The following is a 9,810-nucleotide window of genomic DNA, read 5'->3' as shown; positions in this document are numbered from 1 at the left end:
TAGTTCTTAATGTAGAGTTTAGATTAAATAGACAGATTCAATTAGTTTTTTGAATGATTTTTTTATTTTGAAGTATTGAGAACGCACTCCCAAATGATCAATACTATAATACACATCCTCATAAAATAATAAAATAGAACTGGTGCTAATTGAAATTTGAAATATGTGGCAAGAACAAACTCTTATTACACCATCCTCCCAATATCATTAGAATATATTCTCTCTCATTTAGTACTAATGAAGGAAAATTAATAGTTTGTTTGACAAGAGAGAAAAAAAAGATAAGTTTAGGAAGATAAACTACCTGAGAAGAAATTTAAAAACATAAAATATAACTTGTGTACACGCTTTACTAATCTATTAACCAATCAAACCTTACATAGTGTCTGCAAGAGGTTCCCTATCCATTGGTGCCACCACCAAACAATAAGGAATAATTTTTGGCATAGGTGGTAGATGGTTTTTGACAATCCTCCATGCAACAACTATGAGGTATTGCAATATCTTTTGAGGAAACTCTATTGCAAGTTTTTCTTCAATGATATCCCTAATTACTTTGATATGTAAGAGTTATAGGGTAGATGTGGGGACTCCACAAAGGATAGAGTGGGTGTAAAACATGCACCAAACCAAGCACTAAGACCCTAGAAATACCATAGTTGGAGCATGTAGCTATCCCTTCCATTGCGAAGGAGAGTGTTTAGGTGTACACCTTAGAGCCCATTATTTTGATCACTTACAACCTTATAGAACACACTAGGCCTCTAGTATAGGATGATGTGGGTGTGTATTTCGAGCATTGAGTGCAACTTGATGTTTGATTGATGCAAGCCGCTATACAACCAAACACCATTTTTCTCTCCTCTTATGTAGATCCAAGATTATAAATAGGTTTTAGGTTTGAACTAAGGAAATAGGAGCATAGTGCCGACAAAGACAACACTAGTAAGAAAAAAATCAACAAAAGAGTCGAGGACTAGAGAACCTAACACCCCTATCCACTAGGACTAGGCTGCCTAGAACCCCTATCTACTAGGACTAGGGTTTCTACCATCATAGTTGAGGTGGTTTTATGTACAATTTGACCATAGGACAATTTCAATGCTCTTGAGTTTAGTTGGATTTCTATTCTACACTTAAAGAGCTGTTAGGACTAGGGAACCTAACCACCATTTCAATCCATTTTGAGACCATATTTCTACCATAGTTTTCTCTCTACATCCCCATTCTAGTTTTTTACATGCTAGATCACTTCTAAATCTATATTTATTTTTTAATGATTTTATTGTCAATTTAGTACCATTTAGTCTACTTCTTTGCATCCAACTTATTTAGTCAATCAAATTCAAAAGAGAACAATCAAACTACAAGTGCCCAACCTCTCAAGGGTTTCTATTTGGGCCTATTGGTTGTTCTCCAATGTAATTTATGCTATTGGGTTTGATTCCTAGTTTGCATGTTAGACTAGTGAGTCTCATTTTTCCTCCATTATAGAATTATGTGGTGTTATTTATGATGTCTATGTTTAACTCTTGAGAAAAATTGATGGAGATTTATAAAAAAAAAAGAATGAAGTTAAATGTTCCTTTTGAAATATCTTGATATGAGATTGAAATGCTTTTGGAGTGAAATATTTTCTAAAAAATACATTTAGCTAAATTTGCATTATTATGTATGATTCTTATTGGTTAAGAGAATTATGTGGTATTGTAAAAATATTAATATGGTTATAAAATAAAATTATGTAACCATAATCTAGATGATCATGTTAGCATTTTAGGAGCTATATTTTTTGTGTTCGAATTATTTTGTGTTGTAATATTAATGGGTAATATATTTTATGATATACTATTTTATTTCAAAAATATAATTTTTTAGAGTGTAGATAAGCATATTTAACACACAATTTTTGGCTATTTTTTGTCCTTTTTTACCAACCTAATAAATAAGATGTAACATATTAAATAATTTATTTATTTTATCATATTTTAATTGAATTTATAAACCCTAGTGACTTCCAAGAAGAATTATATTCTAAGGAGAGAGGAACGTAAGATCAACCTTTGTGTGATTTTTAGTACTCTTTTCATTAGTTGGTGTGGGTTCTATTGTTCCTAAAACCAGCTTGTGCATTATATCATCATTCATATTGATAAATCATGTACATTACTTCTCTTTGTATACTTCATGTAGTAAAGATGGTTATTATTGCTAAGAAATTTTGCATAGTACTTTTATGAGTTATCAATTTGGAAGACTATTAGCTCTTATACCTCACTATATGTTTTAAATTCTAATGAAATCAATGGTTGCAAATTTCAAAGTATTGGACCCATTTATTATCTCAACTTGAATTAAATATTTTATGTGATTTATTTTAAATTATTAGTTTGGATTTTCTAATTTCTAAACAGATTTTAATATTGGTTAAGACATCTTGTTTTTAGACTTGTTTTCATGAATTTTTTTATAAACAATTAATTTAAGTATAAGACAAGGACCAATGTGGTACCTAACTTTAATTTAACCAAATTACTTATGCATATTATGTTTTGTCATGAGGGTACTACATGCAGGATGGGTTGGGGTCTTCAAGAGTTTAAAGTAGTTCAAGAAGATTGGTAGCCAATTATATGCTAATTTAAGTGAATCTAGTTATAATTGAGCTAAAGAAAAACTTCAAGTAAGTATATGTGGTATTTGTATATATTTAATATCTACTACATTGTTCATTCTCTATATTAAAAAATATTTAAGATAAAATACGTAGAATAAAGGTTAAATTTAACTTTTATAAATTTATTTCCTTCGATGATGAATTTGAATTGATATTAAAACTGAGTAAATCATGAATTATATTTTCTATCATTTAAATCAAGAAAATATCTTAGTGACATTAATGTTTTTATAATATTATCTTAACTATTATGACAAGAAAATATGTTCTATATGAAGAAACAATGTGAGAGATATTTTAAACAATACATTTCATGTAATAAATATTCGAGAGTGGTCACAAATGTAGACACTACCATTATTACATATAAGGTTTTGTGAGTAGCTCTAGTATTTGTATCTATAAAGTGGTATAATTGGATCAAATATAAGTGACATTGATGAAGGAAAAGAATGTAATAATTCTATTTTTAGAAAAGATTGAGTGATAATTGTATATTTGAAAGAAGAGAAAAAATAATGAAATATGTTTTGAGGCCTATGTTCGAGTGTGAATATCAAGCATTGGAGTACAAGAATGAAGAGGAGATTCATTAGGAGCTCAATGTTATATTTTTAGCATAGCTAGTCCATAAAAAAATATTATAATCATTTCTTATTTTATGAATTATCACAATGATGTTCCACACTCCATGTGATCATGATTTGTGATCTATTTGAATTGTGTAATTAGATGGATAACCATGGATGAATCTTAAAGGAAGGTCATTCAAAAGATGACACATGAGGCTTTAAGAGGACATTTATTATTATGTGATCAATAGTATTTAGAATTGAAAAAATATAAAGAGATTACAAAGATGAAATAAATTATTCTTGACAATACAAGAGACGAGTTTTGAATTTTCCTATATGTTTCGATGTTGGAATTTGATTTATATTAATGACTTCTAAATGATTTCATGATGATTCTTATATGAATGAATGTGAAAGCTAACCTTAGGAACTCATTTGGTATATTTTATGATGTAATGGGATGGCAAGGTAGTTTTGTGTGTTTTATTTTACTCATTAGTTGTGTAATGAAATCTTTTGTCATATTTAAATTCTGAACACTTTTAAATAATGTCATTTTTTATTGATATCTATTGTAAATATAACTTCTTTATGATTAATAATTAAGAATTTATGATTCTTGTATAAAAGATTCTTATATAATATTATATTACATTTGAAATTTTTATAAATTTTATTTTATTTATGATATGAAAACTTAAAGATAAATTATCATATTAATATAGTGGTAAATGTTTTGATTGTTACAATTATTCTTTGGATTGTGACATCCTTATCGATGGTTGGATGAGGATTTAGCATCCGTGTGAACTGATATCTTGATTAAGAGAAAACAATTAAATAAAGGTACAGCAACACAAATTAATCACTACGCGTTCACATCTCCTTTTAAATTTCAACCTCATTGGGTCCACCAGATTCAATGGCCGGCTGCAATTTAATTAACCGTCGAGTGCACGGAAATACTAAGTGAACGTGTAGACACAAATAAAATAGTTTATTTCTAATTTTGGTAGGCTGATTTAGGACTATTCCAGAGATGAGATGGGCACAGAGAGAAAGCAAAATTAAATAAATTTGTCCAATCAAGCACATCCCAACAAGAGGGTGAATCTTTTTATTTGTGTGTAGGTAGGAGAATCTGTTGAAAAGAAGATTAAACTACTCTAAGCAGACTGACTGAATGCTTCTATCTATATATGGTATGGAGGCGAGCACATAAGAGCAGAAAAAGGTTTCCAGCTTTAGAAATCAAAAAGGGAAATGGAGTATTCGAAGTTGTTGGGTTTTGTGGCCTTGATATGCTTTATTATTCCCATGATATCATGTTCTTCGGACAGACTGTTTAGTGCTTGGCCGAAGTCTAGCAGCAATGAAAATGTGAAAATAAGGGTGAATATGACGCGCAGATCAGAGCCAGAGTTGAGCATTCCAGAGAGATTGCGTTTGGCTGTGGACCGAAGTAAGGGACGAATGAAGAAGATAGGGGCATTTACAAAGCAGAAGATAGGAGGGCGACTAGATGCTGAAACGCCCGTTGAAGTAGGGGATGGAGAATTTCTGATGAGCGTTGGAGTTGGAACGCCCTCTGTGAGCTTCGAAGCAATTGTGGACACGGGGAGTGATCTGATTTGGACTCAGTGCAAGCCTTGCGAGGACTGCTTCTCTCAGCCTACGCCAATCTTCGACCCCTCCAAATCATCTACATTTTCTACAATTCCATGCAGTGATTCTATTTGTGACGCCTTGGGGAATACACAAACTGGATGCACTCCAGATTGTACCTTTATGTATCAGTATGGCGATGGTTCCTTCACCAGCGGTGACCTGGCTTATGAGACATTGTCTATTGGGAGCAGCAAGGTTAAAGGCATTGCATTTGGATGCGGGCATGACAACGAAGGACAAGGATTCTCTCAAGGTGGTGGCCTTGTGGGACTGGGAAGAGGTGGTCTCTCCCTTCTCTCACAGCTCGGTTCCAAAACAGAGAACATGTTCTCTTACTGTCTTTTGTCCATCACCGACTCTTCTTCACAAACCAGCCCTCTCTTTTTTGGCGAGGGTGCTTCCTTGAGCGGAGCCAAGTCTATGTCACTCATAAAGAGCAGTATCATTCCCACTTTCTGGTACGTTCCTATTACAGGAATCACAATAAACGGTAAGGCAGTAGATATTCCTCCTGGAACTTTTGATCTGCAACCGGACGGCAGCGGAGGTATGATCATTGACTCCGGAACCACTATTACATATCTGGACGATGCTGCCTACTCTCCTATGAAGGATGCAATTCAGTCCGCAATTCATCTCACTCCAGTAGACGGGACTTCTACGGGGTTGGATCTTTGTTACGGTACATCATCCAGTAAGGTCACTTTGCCAACCCTGGTCTTCAACTTCAAAGGCGGCGTGGATTACGAGCTTCCCGCAGACAACGTTTTCATTCAGATATCTGCAAATCTCTTGTGCTTGGCGATGTTGGGTGAACCATCGGGAAATCCTTCCATCTTCGGAAACATACAGCAGCAAAACTTCCATATCCTTTACAATAACGCTAAGAACACGCTTTCTTTCAAGCCCACTAAGTGTGATTCTCTGTAAATATCGTCACCCTCTTCTTCTTCTGTTTTCTCTGTTTCTCTGATTTCCTCTTCCTTGTCCTCTGTAAATAATCGTCACCCTCTTCTTCTTCCGTTTGCTCTGTTTCTGCGATTTCCCATTCCTCTTCCTCTGTGTCCGTCGTCCGCATTCAACTGCAAATTTAATTTGTGATCTCGTCTCCTTCGTAAATATTAATCTTTTATGATTTAACTTTTATGGTTTTCAGTTTAATTAGTTTTCTTTGCCAGTAAATATTTGAATATAAATAATCTTCTAATCATACAATAATTTATTATTACGTATAATGCTAAAACGATTTTAGTGTACCCTATTTTCTGAACAGTGATATCGGAACACAGGTTATTAGTTATTTTTGGAAACTACAGTAGCGTAGTTATTTAGGGCAAAGAAAATCAAAAGTAATTGACAGACGAAAATTGTCATGAATCGTCGCCAGAATATCATCAACAAACCTGTGTTATTTCGGATGTGAAGAGGGAAAGTTTTGGACGCTTCATATTAGTTAAACAAGCCCGCGTAAATATCAATTACAGATAGACACGTAGTCTAATATATGAATTATGTCGTATCTGTTACAGATTATAATTTTTAGCTCCTGCCGACAGGCAGGATACTAACGCATCCGTTGGATGCATTTTGTTAGTTCGGCGGACCAATCATATTAAAATATTTTTTTGGCTCTTCTCTTATTTTCTAATGTTTGCTATTTTAATAGAATTAATAATTAAAATGAAATTATTTTTTTCTTTTATCATTGGGCATTGCGGCTAATTTTTTTTTTCCCAAAAAAACTAATTTCAAAATAGTGATAGTTTTATTATGTGGATATCAGCCGTAAAGGAAATATCCTCAGGGGTTTCTCGAATGTTTGACAGTTTCTCGAATGTTCGACAGTAAAAACAGTTTCTAGAAAGCATAGCCAAATCTGAATAAAGCTTCCCCATTGTCGTGAATCAGATAAGGAAGCCCCAATGCCGTATGATCTAGATAAGGCAACAGACAGCCAAGAGAACTATTCAATTCATTCCTACACACATATACAGGTATTTTGTGCGGTCTATTCAATTCATTCCTACACACATATACATGTATTTTGAACTATTCAATTCATTCCTACACACATATACAGGTATTTTGTGCAGTCTATTCAATTCATTCCTACACACATATACAGAGCATGGTTGTCTGCTTTGACAAAAGAAATGTAGGTTTCGGCTCACCACTTCTTTTTTGGCTTTGTTGTCTTGTAAGTTGCTCCTTGTTCTGCGCTTTTCTTTCATATATTTTGATTTCTGCACGAAACATTCACGAAGTGTTCACCAATTTATTTCTGCGGTGGGAATGTAAGATGAAACATGTAAGGTTTTTTGTATTCAGTTGTAGGAATGCTAGCAACATTTATTTATATTAGCAACATTTATTTATATTAACAACATTTCTTTGTTTGTATTATTAAAATTTTCACAGTTTGATGCTGACAATTGAAAGAAGAGTTTACATCAATTGAAACATGGGTTTGCACATTTACGGCATCATGCACTTGCTGAAAAGTTGAAAACCCATTTCAACTGAGGAAACCCCAATTTTTTAGCTGCCCAAAACTTTGAAATAATCACCTCCAGGCTCCTGTTTACTAATACATTTAAATACAAATAAATGTGTAAACCCCTAATTTCAATTGATGTAAACCTTTCTTTGAATTGTCAGCATCAAAGCCTTTTTGAAATATTTACTGAAAAAATTAACACCTTCAGCAATGCGTCTTTTTCTTTCGCTATTATTAGGACTCTCTTATTTTGTCACGGTATTGTTCCAGGTTAGATTTAGGTGTTATAGGTATTGCTAGCTCTATAATTGAGTAAACCGTCCTTGTGTGTTGCTATCACTGTCAAAGACTTTTATTGAAACCCTAGATCTATTGGGCTGTCATATATTTTTAATGTTAGCAAACTTGGTTCTAATATGCATTTTTGTTTAGGACCATGTTTTCCCTCTTGCCCAATGGGCCTGAATGGTTCTCAAATTCAATGCACTAATCTCAGCCAGTGGTGCAAGAAATAACTATCTTAATACGCTATACAATAACTGAAATTTTTAGTGTTGTCATTATCAATTCCAAACCATCCTTGTGTGATGATAAGTTTTTTGATCAAATTAATCACCCTATGGTTTTGTGTAATTATAAGAAAATAAATAAATTTGGATGTTATTGGTGTTGCTAGTGAACGAAACAACTTGTGATTTTGTCTTGTTGTGTGTAAAGTCAAACGAATGACTCTTTCATTCGTTTATTTATTCTTTTAGTGAAAAAAGGTCCTAGTCTTGCAGACACGGCTATGGAGAGGATTGCTCAAGGGACCAAAGTGCTTATAGAAGGAGGCTATGAAAAGATTTTCCATCAGAGCTTTGATAATCTCCCTGAAGAAAAACTACTAAAGACATATGCTTGCTACTTGTCAACCTCTACTGGGCCTATCATAGGAACACTATATTTGACCAACGTGAAGATTGCTTTCTGTAGTGACAACCCCCTTTCTTATAAGGTCAATACAGACAAGACTGAATGGAGTTTTTACAAGTTATGATCCCTTGACTAGCTTTTAAATTTCTAAGTTGAACTCAGTAATATGAAACTGGTTTTTTAAACAGAAATGATAATAAATTTGGGTGACTATTAACCCCAAAAATTATATTTTATTGTTACAGAATACCTATTACTGGTAAAAGGGGGATCGATAACTAAAATGGAATACGCTTCTATACGCACTAGCAAGAAAATTCCAAACAGTAAAATTTACTGAAACCATGACAAGTAACTTACCACAAGATTTTATGCAAATTGTTTCATGCTGTCAGTGATGCCGATAAGAAAAAAAACATAGGCACAGTTTGTAGGTAAAATTTAAGAAACCATACGGCAGCAAAGGTGAAAACTTAGCCTTCCTCACTGCAAAGCCTCAAAAATTTGATGCGTGGAATCAAACTGCAATAGAATTTTATGTGGAGGGTGAAAAACAATGTATGAATGCAAAATGTGGAAGCATTGACCAGCCACGTGAGCTATCCTAGAAGATGCCATGCACCACAACTACAACCCACGTGCCATCCCTCCAACCAAAGACAGAAAAATTCCTTTCTTGCATGCATAACTAAAACTTTTTATTTACAAGTTACATATTAATTAGATTTTTAATTATGAATTAATATTATTCTAATGAACTTTTTATTAAATTTGTCAATTTTTATTTTTCTTTTCTCATTATTACTTTTTAATTTGTTGTTTCAATAATGTATAAATACATAACAGAAATATTGTTTTGATGCATATATGTAGTTTATCTTATTATTGTTAATTTAGTCTATATATATTTCAATTTTGTATTTTTCCCTTGACCTTCCAAGGAACACATAATTTGTATAAGTTAAATACAAATACCTAATTATGATAATATTCATATGCAAATGTCTTCTACTTATATAGTCAAATTTGTTACTAAATTTTGTATCCATGTTTCATTTTGTTAGTATTTCATTTGCATCTCATTATTCAACATACAACATATTTGTAAGTGTTACATGCTTTGAGATACATGATCCTCCTAAGATTCACATGCGTCTTAACATGCTCACAAAATGCAATGGTCAAATTGACATATTGTGTTGATTTGACAATTGTCCTAAATTTAGTTTAATTGCCTCATAAACGACATTGTTGTTCTTTACCATTATACCTAGCATGTACATTAATCTTCTCTAACTCCCCTCTACCACCCATACATTTCCTATTCTCCTCTACCATCACATTTCTAACTCTCGACAAGAACATGATGCAGTTTTTGCTCCTCTTCTCGATGCTGAATTCATTAATTACTCATGCATCTAACTTGTATATCTTGTGCTATGGTTTTGAATGTCTATTTTTGATGATACATATTTGGC

The 9,810-nt window shown here is 33.0% G+C and overlaps 1 protein-coding gene across 1 annotated transcript; it reads left to right on the top strand.

The window, feature by feature from the left end:
• Positions 1-4,515: 4,515 nt before the first annotated feature.
• Positions 4,516-5,850, top strand: LOC131027824 (aspartic proteinase nepenthesin-2-like). The gene has a single exon (XM_057957922.2). It carries the CDS (start codon positions 4,516-4,518, stop codon positions 5,848-5,850), a length of 1,335 nt encoding a protein of 444 aa, XP_057813905.2.
• The last annotated feature ends 3,960 nt before the right edge of the window (positions 5,851-9,810 follow it).

The sequence above is a fragment of the Cryptomeria japonica genome, chromosome 3 (genome assembly GCF_030272615.1).
Source record: "Cryptomeria japonica chromosome 3, Sugi_1.0, whole genome shotgun sequence".
In the NCBI taxonomy this organism is placed as follows: Eukaryota; Viridiplantae; Streptophyta; class Pinopsida; order Cupressales; family Cupressaceae; genus Cryptomeria; species Cryptomeria japonica.
Note: the sequence above shows the minus strand (reverse complement) of the source record. Positions and strands in the feature narration are given on the sequence as shown.

Bases quoted from the DNA above. Each gene is read 5' to 3' on its own strand.
- LOC131027824 (XM_057957922.2), top strand. From the start codon at position 4,516: ATGGAGTATTCGAAGTTGTTGGGTTTTGTGGCCTTGATATGCTTTATT.